Below are 27,624 nucleotides of genomic sequence, written 5' to 3'. Positions count from 1 at the left end.
TTTTCCATTTCTTCTGAACAACCATATCCGTTTGCGCTTTTCATATAGTACTGAACTTTAAGTCTTTAAGTCAAGATTTTACAGATAATTTGAAAACTACAGTGTCAAAGCGTGCGTATTTGGGAAAATAAATAGTCGTTTTTAGGTTAGTAAAATATCCATACAAATGCTATAATTATAAATTATAATTTGATGGACATCCAAACCTTGAACCACAAAGAATATTTTTTCAACCACAATTGACTTTTGATACTAAAATTATATTTCTTTGTCACCAATGAATTAGTTCATTTATTATTATTATTTTTGCTTTGAGAAAATGTCCAAATTTGCTTGTGACTAGAAGGTGCTTAGAGCCCAATCACATAATAGGGTTTTGGCTAAACACCATTTAGTGACAAATATTTTTTCTCAGCTAGAAACAGTAATGATTAATATTTAATAGGCAAAATATTATCAAAATAAAACAAGAAGGACATTAATTGTAGTATCTATATATTATATGAAAAATATTGGGTGATTATAATATATTTTTTGACTTTACCGTCTGTGCATCAATCTATATATCTTTCTAAACAATTAATTCTAATACAATTTGTTTCAATTAATTCTAATACAATTTGTTTCATTTTAATATATAATTCAGTATTTTTGTATGTTAGCAAAAACAAGAAAAAAAAAATCAATATTTTTGTGTATACCAGATGTGGAGAAACAATATATTGTTTCCTGAAGCTAGCCTACAGAACGGTTTCACGACACATATATTTTATTGTACACTTATTCTATATATTGCTTTGCTAAAATTATTCTAATTGCTTTGCTTTAAATGCAAGTCTTGGTGGCTCAATGAACAATTCTTCATGGTATTCTTTAGTGTACCTTACAAGTTCAACGTTTCCTTAACTAGTTTATATAGCGTTGTCTTCAATTTTACCTAATGGAAATTTTCTTGTCTTTCACATTTATTTTATCTTTTTTCACTTACGGAAAAAGAATGAATGACATAGACAAATAAAAATATTCCTCAAATTTTCCAAAAGCTACAATAATAAATTGACATAAACTAGCTTAATGATTGCACATTGGAAAAAAAAAATATTTTGTCCAAAATTTATGTTGGAATAAATCAATTTTATACTTGTACGCATTAATTTGAATAAGAATTGGGAGAACAATTTCTTCATCGATAAAAAAACATAAAATTAAGATAGAGTACTAAAGTGGTCATCCTAGTGTCCCCGCCATATATATATATACATATAGTGGCCACCAAAGAGATTACTTAGACAAAAACAACAAAGTATAGTAAGCTGAAGAAAATTGAGCATGGTGCTTCCAAAATCTAACCTTCTCTTACTATTTTTTGCCCTTCTGCAATCAGCTTCATGTATTGTTTCAACAGCTGCAATTCTTGACGATTTCATAAAATGTGTCTCAGTTTATTCAAACCTTTCAATTCCGATCTCCAAAGCATTTTTCACCCCAAGCAATTCTTCATTCACCTCCGTCCTACAATCTTCTGCACAAAACCTTAGGTATTTGATGCCTTCAGTTCCAAAGCCTGATTTCATATTCACACCATTCGACGATTCCCATGTCCAAGCTGCTGTCATTTGCTCGAAACAGCTCGATATCCACCTTCGAGTCCGAAGTGGAGGCCATGACTATGAGGGCCTCTCTTACGTCTCTGCAATGGAGAAGCCTTTCGTCATTGTAGACCTCAAAAAACTTCGATCGATCCACGTCGATATCAATGATAACAGCGCTTGGGCTCAAGCCGGAGCCACTGTCGGTGAAGTTTACTACAGAATTGCTCAGAAAAGCAGAGTCCATGGCTTCCCCGCTGGACTCTGCAACAGCTTAGGCATTGGTGGGCATATAACCGGTGGAGCATACGGCTCAATGATGAGAAAATATGGGCTTGGTGCTGATAATGTGGTGGATGCTCGTATCGTAGATGTTACTGGGAGAATTCTTGATCGAGCAGCCATGGGAGAAGATCTCTTTTGGGCAATCAGAGGTGGAGGAGGAGCGAGTTTCGGAATCATTCTCTGGTGGAAGATTAGACTGGTACCTGTTCCAGCTACTGTAACTGTTTTCACAGTGACTAAGACGTTGGAGCAAGGTGCGACAAAGATACTGCATAGATGGCAAGAAATTGTTGATAAGCTTGATGAAGATCTGTTTATTAGAGTCATCATACAGCAAGCCAGTGGTGATGGTGGGAAGAAAACAATCTCAACGGCTTACAATTCTCTGTTTCTTGGAGACACTGATAGACTGCTTAAAATTATGGAACAGAGCTTCCCTGAATTGGGTTTGAAAAGAAAAGATTGTACTGAAACAAGCTGGATTGAATCTGTTCTTTACATTGCTGGATACCCAAGTGGAACTGCTCCTGAAGTTCTTCTCCAGGGGAAATCTACATTCAAGAACTACTTCAAAGCCAAATCGGATTTCGTCAAAGATCCTATACCCGAAACCGCTCTTGAAGGTCTATGGAAAAGATTGTTGGAAGAAGATAATCCATTGACTATTTGGACTCCATACGGAGGGATGATGAGCAAGATTTCGGAGAATGAAATCCCTTTCCCTCACAGAAATGGAACCATTTTCATGATCCAGTACCTGAGTTTGTGGTCAGACGAAAATGAAGACGCGGAGAAGCACATAGATTGGATTAGGAAGCTATATAACTACATGGGTCCTTACGTTTCAATGTTTCCAAGAGAAGCTTATGTGAACTACAGAGATCTTGATCTTGGGATGAACAAGAAGAGCAGCACAAGCTTCATATTGGCAAGTGTTTGGGGAAACAAGTATTTTAAGGACAACTTCAACAAATTGGTAAAGATAAAGACCAAAGTTGATCCTGATAACTTCTTCAGGCATGAGCAGAGCATACCACCCCTTTCACCTAACAATCACTGCATGGATGAGCTAGAAAAAGATATATGGTGAAGAGCAATATATTGAGATACATAGTTGTTTCTCGTTTTATTCTTTTAACAATAATGGCTTATATAATTTTTATTGTGGCCAAAATTAAAATTAACAAAGAAGGCCCTGTAATTATATATTTTGGTTTGCAGTTGTTGCAGTAGATAAGTGATGCAATTGGTTTGTATTTTTCCTTCTTTCTTTGAATATATAATGCTTTACATTGTAGATTTTTGCTACGGTGGAGTTTTACTTGGGTGACTTTTGAGATAAGGACTAACCAATCAAATGTCGAAGTTAATTTCCTAAGAAAACAACACTAAAGATAACTAACTAGTTAGGGAAGAATATTTTAACACTCCCTACCTATAAGTACTCACTACTCCTGCAAACAGTTGTGAACCATGTATAGTAACATTTACATTTACAGTTGTGAACCAAAAGCTGATGTGACAATTTAATTCACAAAATGTTACAATATTTTTCATTTAACTTACAATTTTACGCCCTGAATCCAAAAGTTCACCCAAGCTTCTTAAGGTATGTCTGGAAGTTGGATTTTTCAGGGAAATGTAGATAGAAGAAAGGATTAAAAAAAAAAAAAATGTTAAGGAACTTTAATTTTGCTGTTCCAAAAAGAAAAGAAAAAGAAAAAAGAAAAAAGAAAAAAAGGAACTAGGGGGAAAAGTAATATAGTATTAACCATTTTTTTTCCCCTCAAATTAGGAAAGGAAAAACGAGATCTCAATTTGTTTAGACCTGCGACTAAAAATCTTACATCCCCTAATTTGACGAATGTCAATTTATTAATTTTTTTTTTCTTTTGTTTTTTTTTTGGGTCTGGTGAGCTGTAGCCTGTATCTAACTAAATGCTAAGAATGAGAGGATGATTGTTTATTAATTTTTAGGAGATGGAGACTTATGCCAACAGAGAAGGAAATGGAAGTTGTTTCCTTTAACAAGATGGTCCACTATTTGTGAGGGATTTTGCACAGTTTTTTTAGGGGAGGAAGATTTTATGTATACCTTAAAGAGACTTATGTGAAAACTTAGATGTAATGAAAACTATACATGTTCATATAAGCACTTTGTGAGGGGAGTCGAATAAAGAATATTTGGACAATACATGACCAAGGTAAATGTTGTGCAACATCCAAGTGAAAATAATATATTAAGCGCTTGGCCTTGTGCGCCATTTCCCAAGGATCCAACTAAAAACACAAAATAATTTTAATCATACAAAGTTAAAATGGAGAGCACAAAAAATAACCAGCAGCAAAATAACACCAAATAACCCTATATCTATGGATTGTGATTGGATTCTACTATTGAATATCTTAAAAACATAATATAAATTTAATGATCATTCACTTTTTAATAATTTAAATTTAAAAAAAAAATGATAACGGAATCTAAATAGATATATTTACCTTGAACCCTGACAGCTATAAGCAACAAATCCAAAGATTACAAATAAAAATACAAGAAAAAAAATTACCATAATAGTGCTATTTCCTTTTTGTTATGCTCATAGAAAAGAAACCCTTATTTTCTTTTCAAATCTTCCTCGTTAGCCTTTATTTGAGATACCAAAGAGTTCTCTTTTCTCCTCTACTGTTCTTCCTCCTTTTCACACTCAAAATCCTCCCAAACTTATATACGCTAAGCCACCTACAAGTGAAAGGACCGAGCTACCCTCCATTAATAGAACCACACGTCACAGTAGATGCACTAAAGCACATATGTGAAATATGTGGATTTTTTTTTTTCTTGGTGCAATATGTGATTTGCTTACATGAATTGGATGACGATCTGGTGAAGATATTTAATTGAGTACAATTGGGTGCTACATGTCCATATTAGTCTACATGATTAAAAACCTTGTACACAACTCAATGTTGTTTATCCAATTCTCTTGCTTCAATTGCTATATTATGGGCATTCTCATTGGGCAAGTACTTGTATATTCTTTCACAGATAGTGTAGCTATAGACTACAATCTCCAACCAAAAGCATTTAATTTGAGGTAAAGAAATGATGAAGTACAGGGATTATCTTGCCAGAAAAATGTTGACATAAAGTGCCAAAAAAACTACTCTCTTTATAATTTGCTTATACCTACCTACCTTCTAATAGTGCTTCCCTTTCAGAGACTTTATTCTTGGTTGGTCACTAATTTAATTTATTTAGTTACATATGGTTGCTTGGGGAAAAATTATATCGACAATTATTATAAAGATGACGTGCAACAATTATCCACAATAATAATCTTACTGAAAATTATATATATTATAACCTCCTTTTTCTAATCTAAAATAATCTTCAAGTGGACAATAGTTGGTGGCTTAGTTAAATTCTATATGCATCTAAGCATGCAATGGAGGTTTAAGAGATAAATTAAATATCAAATCCTGCATGCCAAAGAACACGCATATCCATTAGAAGGGGACAGATTTTTTTAGATAATTAAATTTAAGACGCATGGATAATCATATATATATATATATATAAAGGGAAAGAAAGTTTAGACTGAAATAAAATTTTTATCAATGTATATATATCTATATATATTTTCTCTCTTTAAATGGTAATTATAAGATGAAGATAATGAAAACGCTTCAATACTAGAGTAAGCATATATGTTACTATTACGTAAGGTTGACATAATATCCATGATCTCTTGGTACATGCACTACGAAATGCATTATGTATACTCTGCCTTTTGGTGTGTGCCAACTTTGAAAAAATGTATAGATGCAATATCTTTTCTAGACTCATCTTTTATTCCTTCAAAGAGAGAGCCTTTGTTTTTCAGTGTGAATCAAGGAAAAACTAATAGCCAACCTTATTAAAGGAACAATTTATGGGCACTCAAAGTGTCCAATTTGACATTGCCACTGCTTTCCTATACGGGCATGTGCTATAGCTAGTGCTACAAAAGTTAGTGTCTGTACTGCAAAACAGGAATACCATATTATTATGTATTATTTACAACACATATGCATGTATATATTTATATGTATAATATAGCACCATTTTTTTTTTCTTGTTTTCTTATTTTTTCTTCTTATTCTTCTTTTGTCTTACAGATACCTTGACATCTTTTTAATTTAGTTAGCTTGCTTTTCCTGGTTGGGTAGATAGTCATGAAGATTTTTTTTTTTTTTTTTTTTTTTGGGTAAATGGTAGATGATCATGAAGTTATTTCACCTACCTAGAATCATATGGTTACTAGCTAATTAAGTAACAGAGAGTGAAGCCTACAAAATTCCTAGTTTCTATATGCTTATGGGATTTTATTTACTATATATACATGCATATATATAGCAGGTTTGGTATGGTGTATATTTTTCTAAATTAATGTGACATTTTCATCAAGCTTTTTGTCATTTCTTCTATTGTTGAGTGCCTTAGCTAGTAATTATTTTCCACAATCTGATAATTAAAAGTTTCCTAACTTTAGTAACTCAACACACACCGGGTAGTAACTCAACACAACAGAAAGCTCTAATCTAAGTATTTATTATTATTATTATTGTATTTGTTTTTACCAATAGGGGCTTATTGTAGAATTTCTTATATTTCTCATCATCTATATTATCGTTAACAAAGTATAAATTTGCAATATTAAATCGTGTCTGCATATTATAACCTTATTTTGGCTTAATGAACACTATAAAGTAAACAGAGAAATTAGTAATATATATATATATATATATATATGCATGCGCTTACAATATTGTATCAATCTTTAAGTCTCCTATGAGTCACTTAAATTCTAAACCCATTATACCCTCATACAAACTCCAAAAATTAATCATGTTCAAATAAACAAATAAATAAATAAAAAGGAATTTTTCCTCTAGAATTAATAATTCACAATTTGTTATTCTTTTTCAAAACAACAAAAACAAAAAAACAAAATGGGAAATGGTTTTTTAAGCATTTGATTCTCACAACTACTGACGGAGCATAGTCAACTTTCTACACGTAGAATAATTGTTTAGGTAGGTACATGGAATATAAACATCTTGCATTGACATAGAGTACAATTAATTAGAATGATCGTCCTAGGAGCCATGGTAGACACAAAAATGGTTCCCATAAGTCCTTTCACAAATGACGTTTGCATTACATCAAACGTAGGCTACTCTTATCAATAGATCATTAACCATTGCTTTTTTTTTTTTTTTATTATTTTTTTATTTTTTTTCCCTGTGAAATCATTAACTACTGCTTATATAAACAAATTTTATGCATATAAAGGATGCAGGGTTTTACTTGTTGGATTCAAATTAACACAATGAAACAAGCTACCAAAATGCTTTCAAAATCTTCCACATTGCTTTTATTCCTAATCCTTCTCCAATCTGCTTCATGGTCAGCTTCATCTCAAATCCTGGCCAAGTTTTTCCAGTGTGTCTCAGTTCATTCTCTTCATTCCAATCCTCCACCTTCCTCAGCCATTTTCACACCAAACACTTCTCAATTCACATCTGTCCTAAGATCTACAGCACAAAACCTCAGGTACTTGGTGCCTTCAGTGCCAAAGCCAGAGTTCATATTCACACCCCTTCAAGATTCCCATGTCCAAGCTGCCGTCATTTGTTCAAAACAGCTTGGTTTACATCTCAGAGTCCGAAGTGGAGGACATGATTATGAGGGACTCTCTTATGTTTCTGAAATCGAAACGCCTTTCATCGTTGTAGACCTTGCCAAACTTCGATCAATCAATGTTGATATCCAATCCAATAGCGCATGGATTCAAGCCGGCGCTACCAATGGTGAAGTTTACTACAGAATTGCAGAGAAGAGTAAAATTCATGGATACCCTGCTGGACTCTGCACCAGTTTGGGCATTGGTGGGCATATAACCGGAGGAGCATACGGCTCAATGATGAGAAAATACGGCCTGGCTGCCGATAACGTCTTGGATACTCGAATTGTCGATGCTAATGGCAGGATTCTTGACAGAGCAGCCATGGGAGAAGATCTGTTTTGGGCAATCAGAGGAGGTGGAGGAGCAAGTTTCGGAGTCATTCTTTGGTGGAAGATAAAATTGGTGCCTGTCCCTGAAACTGTGACGGTTTTCACAGTGAGTAGGACATTGGAACAAGGTGCCACAAAAATCCTCTACAGATGGCAACAAATTGTAGATAAGCTTGATGATGATCTATTCATCAGAGTCATCATACAACCAACAAGAGTTGGCAATACCACAAAGAGAACGGTCTCAACCGCTTACAATGCCCTGTTTCTTGGAGATGCTAATAGACTACTCCAAGTTATGCAGAGAAGCTTCCCAGAATTGGGTTTGACGAGTAAAGATTGCATTGAAACAAGTTGGATAAAATCCATTGTTTACATTGGAGGCTTACCAAGTGGAACACCACCTGAAGTTCTTCTCCAGGGGAAATCCTTAGGCCAGAACTTTTTCAAAGCCAAATCGGATTTTGTCAAAGTGCCTATACCCGAATCCGGACTTGAAGGTCTGTGGACAAGGTTTTTGGAAGAAGATGGTCCTTTGAGTATTTGGACCCCATATGGGGGCATGATGAGCAGGATTTCAGAGACTGACACTCCATTTCCCCACAGAAAAGGAACGATCTTCATGATACAGTACCTAACTGGTTGGAGTGATGGTGAACAGAACACAGCAAAACATTTGGATTGGATTAGGAAGCTTTACAACTACATGGCTCCTTATGTTTCAAATTTTCCAAGAGAAGCGTATGTGAATTATAGAGATCTGGATCTGGGGATGAACAAGAAGAACAGCACGAGTGTCACAGAGGCAAGTTTTTGGGGAATTAAGTATTTCAAGAACAACTTTTATAGATTGGTTAAGGTGAAGAGCAGAGTTGATCCGGATAACTTCTTCAGGCATGAACAGAGCATCCCAACTCTTCCAATAGGAAAAAGACCTATAAAAAGCGGTTATGTGAAGGATTAGACCTCTAGATTATGGTAATTTGTTTCTAGTTATAAGCTAGTGCTTGGTCCCATTCATAATAATATTATAAGTGTCAAGTATTATGTTTTATGGCATTGTTGTTGACAAATTAGTAATGTGACAATTTTCTATATTATTGAATGGTTGCCTTCTCTATCTTTGTTTTTCTTATCATGTAAGTGTTATGATCTTAAAGTAGAGGCATCATGTATTTCAAGTTTTCGGTTTGAATCACCTCCAAACACTCGTTATTTATTATTAATTATTATTTATTATTACAGTGGCTTTCAATGGCTTGTACCACTGGACTATCCCATAGAACACACTCAGATCATATTAAACTTAGGCATTCTGATAATCATCGTGGTTTGATACCTGTAATGGAACCATAAACCCAAGAGTAAACGGCCCCAGCATTGATTTCTATAAACTTTAGATACTTTTGCTTGAATAACGATAATAATGATGAGTGATGGTCATCCAACACTGTGGGATATGAATGGAATTTTAACCCAATATTCCTGATGGATTGGCACATGTTCGTGGTGGACTTCTTTGACAACACAACAAAGTTACAAGTGATACCCACCTTTATTGACAACATATTGGTAACCATAACTTATTTATTTATTTATTTTACTTATGAGATTATTCTATTCCACTTAACACATTACCAAATTCCCATTTATGTTAGAAATATGCTCCAACACAACATTTCTCTATCATAGATATATATATATATATATATACACATAAATTCTTTAGATTTTTTGACTTTCATAAATAAAAGATAATTATATAACAAGTGCTAAGAGTTAACATATTTTAAAATTTTATATTTAAATCAAATATTAATTATCTTTTTATTTAATTCTTAAACCTTTGCTAAGTAAGCACCCTTATTTAACTAAATCAATGATTTTCTAATTAAAAAAGTTTGCTCAATAAGATGTTATTTATTTATTTTGAAATAGCAACAGTGAGATATTAGAAATGTGCGAACTAAATTTGCTATAAGACAACATTTCATAAACAAAGAGATAAAAACATCTAACATATGAAAAAATTGGTTTAATGTATATCGAAAAAATGAACATAAAAAAGAAAAAGTATATTTAAAAAAAAAAGAAAAAGATTGGGGGTAGTTAAGATTGAAAACGAATTTAGTAGATGCGCGCAACGAAAGTTATCTTAAATTCAAGTTATTATATGTTATTCCCATAAAAAAAATTATATTTTATTTCACTAGGTGAAAAGTTTAGATCTATACAATGAAATGAAATCACCATATTACGATTTCAGTTTTTAGTGGGGGAAAATAAACGAAAACAACTTACTGCAACCACCAAAGAAAGACAGGGTGACAATATCTATCACTTGATAGACAAAAACATAAAATAACATAAAAGAAGAGAAAGAAAAGCCAAAACTAACAAAAGTGACAATTTTTTTGTTTTTGTTTTTTTACAATATGTTTATACTAGTAGTGATACATATTTCAAATATAATTCCAAATTTGAATTTGTTAATATATATATATATATATATAGTGGTTTCAAATTTTTGTAAGGGAATTAATCCAATTGTTTATAACAGACAATAAAAGGTGTCCATTACATGCAATCGGATGAAATTTCAAATAAATATTCAAATATTTTTGGATGAGAAAAACTATATATATATAGCTCTATTATGGTGGATACTTGGTATTCACCATAGAAAAGTTATATATATATATATAAAATAAAATTTCAATAAATATTCTAACTACTCTCGAGTCTAGAAGATACGTTCAACTTTTGTTTTTTCTTTTGTGATGAATTATTCAGCTTTGTTTTGAGATGAGTTGATGACATTCGTCTTTCCTTTTACCAAAAACAGTATATCTCATCTTTCTTATTTCATATTTTTGTTATAATTTTGGGCACCAGGAGAACGAATTGAAACTCATTACGAAATTGTTTAAATATTACAATTGCTAAAAACAGATTAGTGACATGATACTAGCGTACATTTGAAATCCTCAACATTTTAAGAATATATTAACGTTTGAAAATAAAAAAATAAAAAAAAAAAACAACAAAAAGCTTCCTAATTTTATTCTTGTGTCATTTACAAATAATCACGGGAAATAGCTCTTTATCCAGAAACCTGAAATACAAATCTTATTTTAGAATTCCATGGACATTTAAAAATCACATAACAGTCCAAAATCTTCACAATTAATTTTCTAAGTTCAACAACATCCTAGTCTCACCAACCTTTATAGCTGCAATGTCTGTATAACCAAAACAGAGATCATTACCAAAAATTAAAAAGAAAACAAAAACCAAAACCAAAACAGAGGTAGATGGAAAACAAATGAAAGAAACTGAAACCAAGTTAATTAGAATGGTTTATTCGACCTTTTCTCTGCTCTTTCAATTTTTTGTTCTTCTTCAATTACCATCTTTGGCAGTTTCAACTTCAACTCTAGACAAATTTATACAATGTGCCTCAGCTCACTCTGTTCTTTCCATTCCCATCTCCACAGCCTTTTTCACCCCAAAAAATTCTTCATTTACTTCTGTTCTACAATCTTCTGCACAGAACCTCAGGTTTTTGGAGCCCTCGGTTCCTAAACCGGAGTTTATTTTCACACCTTTACATGAATCTCATGTCCAAGCTGCTGTTATTTGTTCCAAACAGCTTGGAATACATCTTAGAGTCCGAAGTGGAGGCCATGACTATGAAGGCCTTTCCTACGTATCCGAAATTGAAATGCCATTCATCCTCGTAGACCTCGGCAAACTCCGGTCCATCAGTGTTGATATAAAACACAACAGCGCTTGGATTCAAGCCGGTGCAACTATTGGTGAAGTTTATTATAGAATTGCAGAGAAGAGTAAAATCCATGGATACCCTGCTGGGCTCTGCACCAGTTTAGGCATTGGTGGGCACATAACCGGAGGAGCATACGGCCCAATGATGAGAAAATATGGTCTTGGTGCTGATAATGTCATCGATGCTCAAATCGTGGATGCTAAGGGAAGGATTCTTGATCGAAAAGAAATGGGAGAAGATCTGTTTTGGGCAATAAGAGGAGGTGGAGGAGCAAGCTTCGGAATCATTCTTTGGTGGAAGATAAAACTTGTACCTGTACCAGAAACTGTGACAGTTTTTACAGTTACAAAGACATTGGAACAAGGTGCTACAAAGCTCCTCCATAGATGGCAACAAGTTGTGGATAAGCTTGATGAAGATCTATTCATTAGAGTTCTCATACAAGCAGCCAATGCCAGCGGCAATACAACCAACAGAACTGTCTCAACTTCTTACAATTCTGTGTTTCTTGGAGATGCCGACAGACTTCTGCGAGTCATGAAAAAGAGCTTCCCGGAATTGGGTTTGACAAGAAAGGATTGCATTGAAACAAGCTGGATTGGATCAGTGGCTTACATTGCAAGCTTCCCAAATGGAACTACTACACCAGAGATTCTGATTCAGAGAAATTCCACATCCAAATCCTATTTCAAAGCCAAATCGGATTTTGTGAAAAATCCCATACCGGAAAATGGTCTTGAAGGCCTTTGGAAAAGGTTGCTGGAAGATGATTTTGCAGGGATCTTTTGGACACCATATGGGGGGATGATGAGCAAGATTTCAGAGTACGAAATTCCATTCCCCCACAGAAATGGAACAATCTTCATGGCTCAGTATGTGTCTCCGTGGAGAGATGGAGAAAAGAGCCAGGCAAAGCACATGACTTGGATTAGGAAGCTTTACAATTACATGGCTCCTTATGTTTCAAAGTTTCCAAGAGAAGCTTATGTGAACTATAGAGATCTTGATCTGGGGTTTAACAAGAAGAGCAACACAAGCTATGTAGAGGCAAGTGCTTGGGGTATAAAGTATTTCAAGGACATTAACTTCAAGAGATTGGTAAGTGTAAAGACCAAAGTAGACCCAGATAACTTCTTCAGGCATGAACAGAGTATTCCCCACATCTTTTAATTTGAGAATATTACAGAGACATGAGAAATGGCTATAGATAATAAATTTGTATGAGGCCCTTGTTGCCTTAATTGGCTTCATAATGTAATAATACATTTGATGAGGATAGTTATTTTCTTAATTAGTTATGAGTGTTTTCTTTGAAAAATAAGAAATTAAATAACAAATACAAATATTGGATTTATCCATTGTCTTTTTTTTTTTTCCTTTTTTTTTTTTTTTTGGGTGATATAATGGATGGTAATTACCCCGATAAGAACAAATACTACAACCAAAAAGAACCAAGTCTCTTTTTCATGTGGCAACATATAATTCAAACACCATTGATTGAATGATTATTTTATTATTTTGAAGTCATTTTGTCACAATTCATGAAAAATATACTTCTACATTTTCTCTTTATGCCGACCGAATGATTATTTTATTATTTTTAGATCATTTTTTTCACAATTCATGAAAAAAATATACTTTTCCACTTTTTCCGGACAGGAAAAGTGGGGGAGCAAATAGTGACCAATCCTAAAGAGTCCTTATTTTGACAAGTGTATATATATATATATATATATATGGCGTCTATTTTCTTTGGTTTTCCGCTATTCCGTGCATTTCAAAGATGAAGATTTTCCAATTGTTGGTGTGGATAAGCATCAATAAACAGCAAGCGCTTTGCAGATTTGTGAAAGGGAAAAAGAAAAATAGTTGACAAACCTTCATTTTACGATACGAAATTAAAATTGAAAAAGAAGCTGGACTTTGTTGACACTGAAGACTCAGTCCAACCTCGTTCTACCAAACTAAAAAGACTTTAACCATGTCATAGGAATTTCCAATTCACATTACACCCCCAGGGATTTGTATATGATACCAAGTTTACGTTACACGACAGTGCACCTAAATCACCTGCTATGTCTATATAATAACTTCAAACATACTTGAACACAAACTAAGAAACTGATTGCAAAGTTAGACAAGGTTCTTTCAAACTCTTCCTTACTCTTTCTGTTTCTTCTTCTTCTCCAATCAGTATCTCAGGCAATTTCAATTTCAGCCCTAAACAAATTTATCGAATGTGCCTCACTTCAGTCTAATGTTTCCATTCCCATATCCAATGCCTTTTTCAACCCCAAAAATTCTTCATTTACTTCTGTGCTACAATCTTCAGCACAGAACCTCAGGTTTGTAGAGCCTTCAACGCCAAAGCCAGAGTTTATTTTCACACCCTTTCATGATTCTCATATCCAAGCTGCTGTTATTTGTTCAAAACAGCTTAAGTTTCATCTCAGAATACGAAGTGGAGGGCATGATTATGAAGGCATTTCCTATGTGTCTTTAATAGAAACGCCTTTCATTGTTGTAGACATTGCCAAACTTCGATCAATTAATGTTAATATCCAAGAAAGCAGTGCATGGGTTCAGGCAGGTGCCACTATAGGTGAAGTTTATTATAGAATAGCAGAGAAAAGCAAAATCCATGCCTTCCCTGGTGGGACTTTCACCACTTTAGGCATTGGTGGACATATAACTGGAGGAGCATATGGCTCGTTGCTTCGAAAATATGGTCTTGGCGCTGATAATGTCATTGATGCTCGAATCGTTGATGCTAATGGCAGGATTCTTGATCGAGCAGCCATGGGAGAAGATCTTTTCTGGGCAATCAGAGGAGGTGGAGGAGCAAGTTTTGGAATCATTCTTTGGTGGAAGATTAAGCTAGTACGAGTCCCCAGAAACTTTGACAGCCTTCACAGTTAATAGGACATTAAAGCAAGGTGCCACAAAGCTCCTCCATAGATGGCAACAAGTTGTAGATAAGCTTGATGAAGATCTATTCGTTAGGGTCCTCCTTGTCCCTGCAAAAGTCGGCAGCAATAGAACAATCTCAACCTCTTATAATTCTTTGTTTCTTGGAAATACTAGTACACTACTCCAAGTAATGCAGAAAAGCTTTCCTGAATTGGGTTTGAAGCGAAGAGATTGTATTGAAATGAATTGGATTGAATCTGTGATTTACATGGCAGGCTTCCCAAGTGGAACTCCACTCGAAGTTATTCTTCAGAGAAAATCCTCATTCATAACCTATTACAAAGGTAAATCGGACTTTGTGAGAAATCCCATATCAGAAAACGCTCTTGAAGGTCTATGGCAATGGTTACTGAAAGAAGAGAATCCCCTGGTTATTTGGACTCCATATGGCGGGAAAATGAGCAAGATTTCAGAGTCTGAAACTCCTTTTCCTCACAGAAGTGGAACAATCTGTTGGAGACAGAGGACTTAAAGGAGAAACCAAGAAAATTGATTTTTATTAATATAAAACAATTGGTACACTCTCACGTATAAAGAGAGCAACACACTCACTCACACAAATGAGCAACACACACTAACACACTCACACTCACTTGATTTTTGACTTACACTAGGACACAAAACACCTTTTCACACTCTTCTCACTCAAAGGACACACACTCACACTCACACATAAGCACTCTCTCTTTTTTCTATTGCTTTTGGACATGATACCTAACTCATACATCATCACCTATTTATAGAAGAGAAAGTAGGTTGTAGATACTTCTAGAAATATTTAATTATAGATATTTTTCTCACCACTTCCAAGGCACTAGTTGTTCTCCATTTTTAAAGAGAAAACAAGATAATTCTAGATTCTTCTAGGGAGTTAAGTCGGCATTGATATTTATCACAATCTTCATGGTTCAGTACATAACCGCATGGAATGATGGAGAAAATGGCACGGCAAAGCATATAGACTGGATTAGGAAGCTTTACAATTACATGGCTCTGTATGTTTCAAAGTTTCCTAGAGAAGCATATGTGAACTATAGAGATCTTGATCTGGGTATGAACAAAAAAAACAGCACAAGTTATGCAGAGGCAAGTGTTTGGGCTAAGAAGTATTTCAAGAATAATTTTGAGAGATTGGTAAAGGTGAAGAGTAAAGTTGACCCCGATAACTTCTTCAGGCATGAACAGAGCATCCCACCTCTTTAATTTCTTGTGCCCCAAGAAAAGTAAAGGAATATATATATGGAATATTCTACCTAAGAAAAATAAAAATGTAGGATAAGAGCTGCAGTTCATCAATTGTTTTAGGCTTTTAGCCACTCTTTGCCTTCATTTATTATTTTGTTTTATTATTATTATTTTTTTTGTAGGAAATTATAATATATATTAAATTAGAAGGGAAAGAGATTTTACCTAAATTTGATGGAAAATGTATTTTTAATGGTTTTATTATTGGGTCAAACTTAGCAAGTACATTAAAGATAATAGGTGGGTTGAAGATTAAAACATTATCAAGCTGGTTGCCCGTGCCATGTCAGCTTCTTTTAGCACCAGGAAACTAGTAGTCGGTTTTTATTATTTGTAAAGGAGAAATTAAAACGCGTCACTTTGTTAACGCTAAATCTAATAGATTTCTTAATCTTTTATAAATACTAACTGATAAGAGTTATATTTTGGTTAGTCTAGCCGGCTTAAGGTATATATACATTTTTTATATATATTTTTAGTATGACTCATTTAGTAACAAGATATGTTGCGGTCATGTTACCTTATAATGTTATACTGATACATATATCTATATATTAATTTAGAAATATAAAAACTTTGACTTTTTTCTTAAAATAATTACTTTAATTCTAATTATCTTTTAAGTAAGTCAGATTCAAATTAGAACAATTTAATAATTTTAATATCAAATTTTTTTGTATTAGTTTTTATATTACATCAAAAATTAGGATTTAAAATTAAAAAATAATTAAAATAGATTTAATTACAAACTAAAATACTATTTAGAAAAAAATAAACCATATTAGGATCAGTGATAAATAGATATAAAAATCTTAGGCTTTGATGTAAAATGAAAAAGAACATCTTAATTATTCAAAATATTAAAAACTTGATTTGAGCTTAATCAATCTCTAGTTATCTTTTATTTGTGCTAGGTCTTTAAAACTTCTAACTCGATGGACAGTTTATGGACAATTTAATGATAATGACCATTTTTCTAAAACTAAAGATTTTGGATTAAATATAGTCCAATTACCTTAAAAAAAAGAGAAATTTAAAACCTCTGCCTTAAAATAAATGAAACAAGGGAAGGAAAATAAAAGGAAAAAGTAAAAATAAAGGATAAGTTTAACAAGGAAAAATAAAGGAATTCAAAATTTTAAATGATAGAAATTGAGTTGGATAACGTCATCATGTATGAAACGGCAGATGGTTTACACAACCAGATTTTTCCATTCAAATATTGAAAGTCAAACGCTCCCGAATCAAAGAAAAGAATTCTCAAAGCAATATTAAAGAAGATATGAAGGATACACCGACGCAGGTAGAAGTTGACATTATCATTTGAACTCTACAAAGTCAATACAAATCCAAACCTCACCATGAATATTGTATACATTCAATATTCCTTTTCAATCTAAGAGCCTGAAGTTTGACAATGATTGTTCGACGAATGATTTGAGAGATTTAAAACTGACTTTGAGAGGCAGAGAATGAGCTGGGAATTCGATTTCTTTCTTTGAGAGGCAGAGAATGAGCTGGAATTCGATTTCTTTCTTTGAGAGGCAGAGAATGAGCTGGGAATTCGATTTCTTTCTTTTTTTTTTTTTTTTAACCGAAGTATAAAATCCAAAATTAGGAGCTTCCGTGTATTAATACAAAGGGGAAAAAAGAGAAAAGGAATGAAAGTTTTTTTTTTTTTTTTTTTTTTTTTTTTTTTTAAATTTTAAATACCCAAAAAAAAAAGTAAAAGTGAAAAAATAATTAATACAATTTATGCCATTTACAAAAATACCCTCATGCAAAATGTCTAAATCAAATTAGTTTAAGGGTAATGTAGAATATTAAAAAATGTTATCAAACCTTTACCCTTCTCATAGTTTCCTCTTAATTTGCAGGGAAATAAATGGGCTAAAGTAATTCTACAGATACGTCTAGCATATCAACATACTTACTGACGATATATGTATCATAATTTGATTTATTAATATATTAATATAATCAAAAAAGGATAGGTAAACCTCTTAAAGAGATAAATGTTATTAATTATAAATCAATAACATATAAACTAATTAGATATATTAATGGTTAGATGGTTTCTGTAAGTATTATTCAACGGATTAAAAGAGTAAGCAAATAATCTAACCGAGTTAAAACACACACAAACAACTTTCGTTCTTATTGACAAAGAAAAGGAATACTTAGTTATATATATCTAGAAGCTTAGTTCTACTTTTGGCTACGCATTCAATATTCTTTTCTATTCACCCAAAAAAAAGAAAGTGTTCTTTGTTTTTTGGTGAGGCCAGAGGTTAAGGTCTCATCCAAGAATCAACAATTGTTGAAAACATTTTAACATGTTTATAACTTTTATCATTAAAAAAAAAAAAATTTAAAAAGTTCTACCCTCTTCCATTTTAATTATGTATATACATATATATTTATTGTGACGAACATAGCATAATCATGACACATAATATATATATATACATATATATAGTTTTGCTAAAAAAACATGTCTTTGATACTAAGGGCAAGCCGGCATTTTACTGAAAAATTCATATATATATATATATATATATGTTTGCTATGCTATGAACATTGAAAATAAAACCTCAGGTCCATATCTATATTTAATAATAAATTAATGAACATAATTTATTATTTTAATCACAATTTTTTTGAAAATAATTAATTTATTATAAAACTAAAAGCCTAGTTGGATGAGCGACAATCATTGTTAATGACATAATCATCATGGCCATTGGCACTTTTCTGGTAAATAAATTTCCATTATTTCCAATATACGGTCCAAATCAATCTTCTTGATTTTCTGACCAAAAAAAAAAAAATTCCTACATTTGAGTTCTTTTAAAGTTTTCATATAAAATTACTTGGGAGAAAAATCACTCTGCCATATTTTATTCCATATATGAATAAGTCAATAGCTCAACTACGACAAGATCAACTTCCATGTCTATATAAGAACACATGTAGATACCATTTTAAACTACGATCAAAACAGAAGGAGAAATCAAATTAAACAGTTAGCAATGTTTTGTTCAAAATCTTCCTTAGCCTTTCTTTTTATGGTCCTTCTCCAATCAGAAATATCTTTGGCAATTTCTACTGATTCAACCCTTGACAAATTTATCACATGTGCTCAAGTTCATTCTAGTGTTACTATTCCCATCTCCAAAACAATTTTCAACCCAAAAAACTCCTCATATACTTCTGTTCTACAAAACCCAGCAGTGAACCTCAGGTTTATTGAGCCTTCAGTGCGAAAGCCTGAGTTTATATTCACACCTTTACACGATGCTCATGTCCAAGCTGCTGTAATCTGTTCAAAACAGCTTGGAATTCAAATCAGAATACGAAGTGGAGGGCATGACTATGAGGGCGTCTCTTACACATCTGTATTCGAAACCCGTTTCATCGTTGTAGACATTGGCAATCTTCGATCGATCATTGTTGATATCGAAAAAAGCAGTGCATGGGTTCAGGCTGGCGCTACTAACGGTGAAGTTTACTACAGAATTGCTGAGAAGAGCAAAATCCATGCCTACCCTGCTGGGGCGTGCACCAGTTTAGGTATTGGTGGACATATAACTGGAGGAGGATATGGCTCGTTGCATAGAAAATATGGCCTTGCAGCTGATAATGTCATCGATGCTCGAATTGTGGACGCAAATGGGAGGATTCTTGATCGAGAAGCCATGGGAGAAGATCTGTTTTGGGCAATCAGAGGAGGAGGAGGAGCAAGTTTTGGAATCATTCTTTGGTGGAAGATAAAACTTGTACCTGTACCAGAAACTGTGACCGTTTTTACGGTTACAAAGACATTGGAAGAAGGTGCCACAAAGCTCCTCTACAGATGGCAACAAGTTGCTGATAAGGTTGACGAAGATTTGCTCATTAGAGTTCTCATATCCCCATCGAATGTCAGCAGCACTAGAACCATCTCAACTACTTACGACGGTTTTTTTCTCGGAAATTCTGATAGACTCCTCCAAGTTATACAAGAAAGCTTCCCCGAATTGGGTGTGACGCGAAAAGATTGTGTCGAATTGGATTGGATTGGATCGGTTATGTACTTATCAAATAACCCAAGTGGGACTTCTGTTGAATTTCTTCTTCAGAGAAAATCAGTTTTCAGAACATATTTCAAAGCCAAATCAGATTTTGTGAGAGACCCTATTCCTGAAGCTGCTCTGGAGGGAATATGGAAACTGTTGCTGGAAGAAGACAGTCCTGTCGTTCTTCTTTCTCCATATGGGGGGAAGATGAGCAAGATTTCAGAGTCGGAAACTCCATTCCCCCACAGAAGTGGAACAATCTTCATATTTGAGTACATGACTGTATGGACAGATGGAGAAAAAGGTACCGAAAAGCACAAGGGGTGGATTAGGAAGCTTTATGGTTATTTGACTCCGTATGTTTCAAAGTTTCCAAGAGAAGCGTATGTGAATTATAGAGATTTTGATTTGGGTGTGAACAAGAACAGCAACACAAGCTACATTGAGGCCAGTGTTTGGGGAAAGAAGTATTTCAAGAATAACTTCGACAGATTGGTGAAGGTGAAGACAGAAGTTGATCCTGATAACTTCTTCAGGCATGAACAGAGCATTCCACCTCTTCCAGTTTGGAAAAACTAAAAGCAAAAAGATCGTTGACAAATGGTTAATGGAATGCTCTATTTTCTTTTGTTTATTCCTTAGCTGTTAGATTTTTTTTTTTTTTGTTTTGGGTGAATTCTTTACCTATTAGTTTCCTCATTAAAAATAATCACATTGAAGTTTCTTCCTTTTCTTTGTTTATTTCATTAATGTGATTTAAAAATGCCAGTGGTGTCACACATAATAATTAATATCATGAAAATTTTTGCAATCAAACGTGTTTAATGGGAATCTTATTAAAAGTTAGATAATTTGAAAAATAAATAAGTAAATGAGAATTAATAAGAACTATCATAAATTAGACAGCATGTCCAAATTACTTGGCTAGAGGTGGGCCCGTTGTAGCTCCAACAATGTTTAGCTGATGATGTGACTACTCTTTCTTAATACATACACTGTGCATTCTTTAAAAAAAAAAAAAAACAAAAAAAAAAACAAAGAGAGCATATCCAAATTAATATGAAATTGTGAAAGCAAATCATTATAATATTAAGCTAGATCAAATAAAATAAAAATTAGAACCTATCATACATAATATAAAATGTTCAAAATTCAGTCTTTAATGATAAAAATCATTAAAAAAATTTGGGTTAATTACATGTTACCATTTCGAACAATTATATTTGAGGACTTTACTCTCCAAATTAGAAACACCGTCGTATAGGTATTGTCCCTGAATTTTTCTTTTCTTTTTACATTAGTCCAATCATGAAATTTTGTTTAATAAAACATAATAAAATAATTTTTCAATAAAATTATACAAGATGTATTTGATTAATTTAATCAAATTCATCCACTGCAAATGAATCATTGAACTACATTGAGTAAAAGTAATAGTTAAGTTATTTGTTAACGTATTAAATTAAATAAAAAATTCATTAATATATATATATATATATATAATTAAGTATGTCTACATGAATATAAAACAGATCAGCACATACACAAAACAAGCACAACACAAATATATAAACTGGCCAATATAGATACAGCAGCAATAAGAATGAGAGTTTACCAATGGTTAAATGAGTCGTGCTAGCACAGCACAGCTCAGCTTAGTCGTGCACCTACCCCGAATTAATCAGTCAGGTTGGAATCTTATATCCAGGTGATGGTTGACTTAGCGTAATCAGATAAACTCAGTACTTAGGAAAAAAATAAAAAGCAAAATAAAATCATATATAAACGCAATAATAGATTGGTTACTTTTATTGGACTAACGCCTTCTACGGAATTCATTGGCTCACTCTCTTAAACCACTTTGGTTTGCTTTTAGGTCAGTACATTTATTTTCACAAGCTCAAATTACGTGTCCAAAACTCTTTTTAAAACCCATTTAATGTGTTACAGGACCAAAAAAATAAAAAAAAAATAAAAAACGACTTCATTATTATTATTAATGAAAGTGAATTGAATGGAATGGGAAATATGTAAGTTCATAAATAAGCTCGAGTAGTTTGTGATCAACTCATACCCTACTCAATTTTAGTTTGCTTGAGTTGAATGCTTTGAGTTTAACTCGTAAAAAAATGAGCCAACATTAAATAAAAAATAAAGATTACAAGTTGATTTTGAACAATAAATCTAATTGGTTATTGCTCATAATTATTTTAAATTTATTATTTATATATTTCTCTATAAATATTATATTATAAATTTAAATATACTGAATATTTATACTTCATAAAAATATTTCTTATGTTTGAAGTTTAGAAAATTTTAAAAATAAATTAATTTTATAATAAAATTAATAGAATAAATAGAATTTATTAATTATTAATGTTAAAATTTTTATTTGAAAAAATTGTAACATAATATGAGAACATGTTGCAATGTAGAGGTGTCACCTCAATTAGTCACAAAAAAAATATTTTTTAAAATTAAATTAATTATAAAACTAAAAACCTAGTTGGGTTAGCTATAATCCATTAATATTTGTGTGCCAAATATAATTTCATTATAAAATAGAAATTTTTTATGATCCTAACTAAGGTAGTGCGTTGACTTGTTTCGGTGGTTATTTATTTATTTTTTTGCAAGCCAAATCGAACCAAATCAATGGAAGAAGCCAAACCAAACTAACTTTACCATTATCTATTCGATTTGGTTGGCTTATTATTTTATTATTTTTTAATTTATAATTGTTTTTATAAAATAATGATATTTTAATAATTTGAATTTATTATTAATAATATATTAAACTACATAATTTAAAAACATAAAATATATTAAAAATATAATTAATTAAAATAAATAAATAAATAAATAAAATTTATATATATATATACTTCAGTTTAATTTGGTTTGGATTAAAATTTGTCCAAACCAGTCAAAAATAAAAAATTATACCGATTCGATTAATTCACTTCGGTTGGTTTAGCCGATCTAAATTGGTTTGTTCCATCCCTATCTCCAACAAATCCAACTTCTAGATTTCACCCAAAAAAAAAAAAAAAAAAAAGAAAAAAGAAAAAAAAAGGAAAAGAGAAAATCAAACGTCTAGACTTAAAGGAGCATATTATACTTCCACATTTAAGTTCTTTTATAATTTTCATATAAAATTTAGTGGGACAAAAAATAAAACATAAACAAAAATCAAACTAAACTGAACCAATTCAATTTGGTCAGTTTAATTCAGTTTAGTCCGTTCAAATCGGTTTGTGCCCACCTCTATTTTCAACAAATCAAACTTCTATATTTCACAAAAAATAAAAATATTTAACTTCTAGATTCGAAGTAACATATCAAACTTTCGGATTTGAATTCTTTTATAATTTTCATATAAAATTAATTGGTCAGAAACCGCACCTCTTTATTTTGATCCGTATATGAATAAGTCCCGAAATTGCTCTAATTAGGTAGAACGTCCAAACAAAAATAATATTTTAGATTCAGTGGATATTTTAAGATCATATTGTGCATCCCAAAATCTTCACAAAATAATTAAAAAAACAGAGCGTTGAAATGGCGACTGCAATAGCTCAACTACAACAAGTTCAACTTCCATGTCAATATAAGAACACATATTATTGATAGCATTTTAAATCACAATCAAAAAAGAAACTGAAAGCAAAGTTACCAATCACCAATGTTTCATTCAAAATCTTCCTTAGCCTTTCTATTTTTGGTTCTTCTCCAATCAGAAATATCTTTGGCAGTCTCTACTCATTCAATCCTTGACAAATTTGTCAAATGTGCACAAGTTCACTCTGATGTTACTATTCCCATCTCCAAAGCCTTTCTCAACCCAAAAAAGTCCTCATATACTTCTGTTCTACAAAACCCAGCAATAAACCTCAGGTTTATTGGGCCTTCAGTGCCAAAGCCCGAGTTTATATTCACACCTTTACACGATTCCCATGTCCAAGCTGCTGTTATTTGTTCAAAACAGCTTGGAATTCATGTCAGAATACGAAGTGGAGGGCATGACTATGAGGGCGCCTCTTACACATCCGTAATCGATACACCTTTCATCGTTGTTGACATTGGCAAGCTTCGATCTATCGTCGTTGACATCGAAAAAAGCAGTGCATGGGTTCAGGCTGGTGCTACTAACGGTGAAGTTTACTACAGAATTGCTCAGAAGAGCAAACTCCATGCCTTCCCTGCTGGGATGTGTACCAGTTTAGGTATTGGTGGACATATAACTGGAGGAGCATATGGCTCATTGCTTAGAAAATATGGTCTTGGTGTTGATAATGTGATCGATGCTCGAATTGTGGATGCAAATGGGAGGATTCTTGATCGAGAGTCCATGGGAGAAGATCTGTTTTGGGCAATCAGAGGAGGAGGAGGAGCAAGTTTTGGAATCATTCTTTGGTGGAAGATAAAACTCGTACCGGTACCAGAAACTTTGACAGTCTTCTCAATCAGTAGGACATTAGAACAAGGTGCCACAAAGCTCTTCTACAGATGGCAACAAGTTGCAAGTAAGGTTGATGAAGATTTGTTCCTTAGAGTTCTCATAGCCCCATCGAATGTCAGCGGCACTAGAACCATCTCAACGACTTACGACTGTTTTTTTCTCGGAAATGCTGATAGACTCCTCCAAGTTATCCAAGAAAGCTTCCCCGATTTGGGTGTGACGCGAAAAGATTGTGTCGAATTGGATTGGATTGGATCGGTTATGTACTTGTCAAACAATCCAAGTGGGACCTCTGTTGAATTTCTGCTTCAGAGAAAATCAGCTTTCAGAACATATTTCAAAGCCAAATCAGATTTTGTGAGAGACCCTATTCCTGAAGCTGCTCTGGAGGGAATATGGAAACTGTTACTGGAAGACGACAGTCCTTTCATTATTCTTTCCCCATATGGGGGGAAGATGAGCAAGATCTGAGAGTCGGAAACTCCATTCCCTCACAGAAATGGAACACTCTTCATGGTTCAGTACATAACTTCGTGGACAGATGGAAAAAAAGGGAATGCAAAGCACATAGATTGGATTAGAAAGCTTTATAGTTATATGACACCGTATGTTTCAAAGTTTCCAAGAGAAGCGTACGTGAATTATAGAGATTTTGATTTGGGTGTGAACAAGAAGAGCAACGCAAGCTACATTGAGGCAAGTGTTTGGGGAAAGAAGTACTTCAAGAATAACTTTGACAGATTGGTGAATGTGAAGACCAAAGTTGATCCTGATAATTTCTTCAGGCATGAACAGAGCATTCCACCTCTTCCAGATCGCAAAAACTAAAAGGAAACAGATCGTTGACAAATTGTTAATGGGATACAGGGGTCTAGATCTCTGCTCTTTTCCTTTGTTTAATCCTTACCAGGTAGTTTCCTCTTTAAAAATAATCACTGTGAAGTTTCTTTGTTGTCACACACAATAATTAATATTGTGAAAAATTTTCAAATCAAACGTGTCTGATGGGAATATTACTAGAAGTCTGATAATTTGAAAAAAAAAAATGTTAATATCGTATAAATCCTTCGTCAATTATCATTATTTCGAATTATATTTTGTGATTTCAAATATTTCAAAAATACTCTTTGTCGTTAACATATACTGTTACCTTTACTCATAAAAGCATATAAGGTAATTAGATCATCTTAAAAATATGGAAAGGTCAATTTTTTATTTTATATGTACATGAAAATAGTAAAATTTTGTCTCATATGTCTTCAAAAATGTGCTAATAATAAAATAGATAATTATATGTATATTAACTAAAACTAATTATTATATTTTATAAAACGAATTAAAAAGTAACAAAAATGAGTGATGCACTACCTAAAAATAAAAAATATATATATATATAAAAAAAAACGATTTCATTTATCATCATCTTCATTATTATTATTATTATTATTAAAAGTAATGGAATGAAAAATATGAGGTAAGTGAGCATTTTTGTGTGCCCGTGTAGGTCTTGAGATTATGAAAGGGAAAAGATGAAAGGAAAGGATTCAAAAGAGAAAGTTTAGTGCGTTGTGGTCTCTTGCAACTTGTTTGCACTTTATTATTGCAAGTTCTTTACAAACTCTAATGGATGGAAAACCTTTAAGGCCTTTACATGCTGATGAAAAATTGATATGTTTTTGGAATGCTTTCTGATGGCTCTTTTTGCTGCGTATGCTGAGATGATTATCCTATCTTGCATTAAAATACCAATTGATATCAGAAGCAATAAATTTCAAAAATTTTCATGGAATCATTTTTGTGTAACCAAGGCTTGGATTTTGATATGTAAAATTAATTTAAACTTTAAATGAATCATATTGGTCTAAAAATTAAAAAAACTTTACAAAAAAATAAAAAACTTTTATGCAAATATGGGTGTCTTGAATTTTGTGCGTTATGTGAGCTTTGAACCAAATTGAGATTCCAGAACAACCTGAAATGGGGATGCCAGCAAAGTGTCACGTCCCGTGCAAAAGGAGTAAAACCCTTGAGGTTTAACCGGAAGACTCCACACTCTCCATGAAGAATCAAGAGAAGCCCGAAATATTCTAGAAGATTCAAGAGAAACCTAGACTAATATAGATTGGAATCTCTCTAGAATACTCCATGTAAATATCTTGTACATAACCCTAGAATAATCTAGAACCATAACTAGATAGGTGACATGTGTACATATCTAGAACTTTCCTACATGCCAAGCCCTCTATATAAAGGGTTGGACTCTCTCATTTGTAATACATCCAAGCATATCCAAGAATCAAGAATTCTAGCAATACAAGTATTCTCCACATTCTCTCAAACTCTCCTACTTCCTACTCTCTCGCTCTTAGCTTCCGCATTTTCATAGCTTGTGGGCAAGGCTTACTTAGCAAGGGAGGTGCTAAGTGTCGCACGGGAGTGTTGGAAAAGTTAGGCCCGTGACAGTTGGTATCAGAGCCAATTGCTGCTCAAGCATATCGTTGGTGTAACGTGGAAGTAGGCAAGATGGCTAGCTCGGATGTTACCATCAATGTGGAGGGAGCTACCGAGGTGCGAGGTCGTGAAGTGCAACGCAACCCCAATGCGGGGAAGCAGAGGCATAAGTCCAAGTCCAAGGATGTAATGACCGGCGTAGAGTTGCGCTTGGAGGAGCATGCATCCCGAGTACAAGAACGGTTTGAGGCGCTGGAGGGTCGCCTAGATGGGCTAGAGTCGGAGGACATTGCCATCAATCAAGCCGTGAGGGGGTTACTCAATGGGCTAGACGATGCCTTGAGGAGGGAGCTCCGTGCGACACGCAACCAATGCATGGGGGAGGTAGCGGACCTTCGTGCAATGTTGGAGAGAGAATTGGATGTCATCCGCACCCAAATGGAGGATATGCGGGGTGATTGGGCTCTTTGCAAGAGGGCGGTGGCGTCGGGGACGACCACTATCCGCGAGGGGCCACGAATCGATGTGCCAAAGCCCAAGTCCTACTCCGGGGCAAGGAATGCGAGGGAGCTCGAGAATTTCCTTTGGGGCTTGGAGCAATACTTTGAAGCAATGGGCATTACGGACGATGCTTCAAAGATAAGGACTGCCACTCTCTACCTTAGCGACACGGCAATGTTATGGTGGAGAAGGAGGCATAGCGACATCGAGCGAGG

At 33.5% G+C, this 27,624-nt stretch overlaps 4 protein-coding genes and 2 pseudogenes across 4 annotated transcripts; all 6 read left to right on the top strand.

The window, feature by feature from the left end:
* The first annotated feature begins 1,225 nt into the window (after positions 1-1,225).
* On the top strand, positions 1,226-3,182 carry LOC125420664 (monolignol oxidoreductase AtBBE-like 15). Its single transcript, XM_048467395.2, has one exon. The coding sequence runs from the start codon at positions 1,330-1,332 to the stop codon at positions 2,962-2,964; it is 1,635 nt and encodes a 544-aa protein (XP_048323352.1). The 5' UTR covers positions 1,226-1,329; the 3' UTR covers positions 2,965-3,182.
* A 3,982-nt stretch (positions 3,183-7,164) lies between these two features.
* On the top strand, positions 7,165-9,052 carry LOC107414696 (monolignol oxidoreductase AtBBE-like 13). Its single transcript, XM_016022856.4, has one exon. It carries the CDS (start codon positions 7,211-7,213, stop codon positions 8,894-8,896), a length of 1,686 nt encoding a protein of 561 aa, XP_015878342.4. The 5' UTR covers positions 7,165-7,210; the 3' UTR covers positions 8,897-9,052.
* A 2,107-nt stretch (positions 9,053-11,159) lies between these two features.
* LOC107414697 (monolignol oxidoreductase AtBBE-like 13) lies at positions 11,160-13,067 on the top strand. The gene has a single exon (XM_016022857.4). It carries the CDS (start codon positions 11,258-11,260, stop codon positions 12,887-12,889), a length of 1,632 nt encoding a protein of 543 aa, XP_015878343.3. The 5' UTR covers positions 11,160-11,257; the 3' UTR covers positions 12,890-13,067.
* A 435-nt stretch (positions 13,068-13,502) lies between these two features.
* On the top strand, positions 13,503-16,073 carry LOC107414686 (monolignol oxidoreductase AtBBE-like 13; annotated as a pseudogene).
* Positions 16,074-18,937: 2,864 nt separating this feature from the next.
* Positions 18,938-20,627, top strand: LOC107414687 (monolignol oxidoreductase AtBBE-like 13). Its single transcript, XM_016022846.2, has one exon. The coding sequence runs from the start codon at positions 18,967-18,969 to the stop codon at positions 20,569-20,571; it is 1,605 nt and encodes a 534-aa protein (XP_015878332.2). The 5' UTR covers positions 18,938-18,966; the 3' UTR covers positions 20,572-20,627.
* A 3,028-nt stretch (positions 20,628-23,655) lies between these two features.
* Positions 23,656-25,470, top strand: LOC125423655 (monolignol oxidoreductase AtBBE-like 13; annotated as a pseudogene).
* Positions 25,471-27,624: the final 2,154 nt, after the last annotated feature.

This window comes from Ziziphus jujuba, chromosome 1, assembly GCF_031755915.1.
Source record: "Ziziphus jujuba cultivar Dongzao chromosome 1, ASM3175591v1".
Classification (NCBI taxonomy): domain Eukaryota; kingdom Viridiplantae; phylum Streptophyta; class Magnoliopsida; order Rosales; family Rhamnaceae; genus Ziziphus; species Ziziphus jujuba.
The sequence above is the reverse complement of the archived record's forward strand: the minus strand, read 5'-3'. Positions and strand labels throughout refer to the sequence as shown.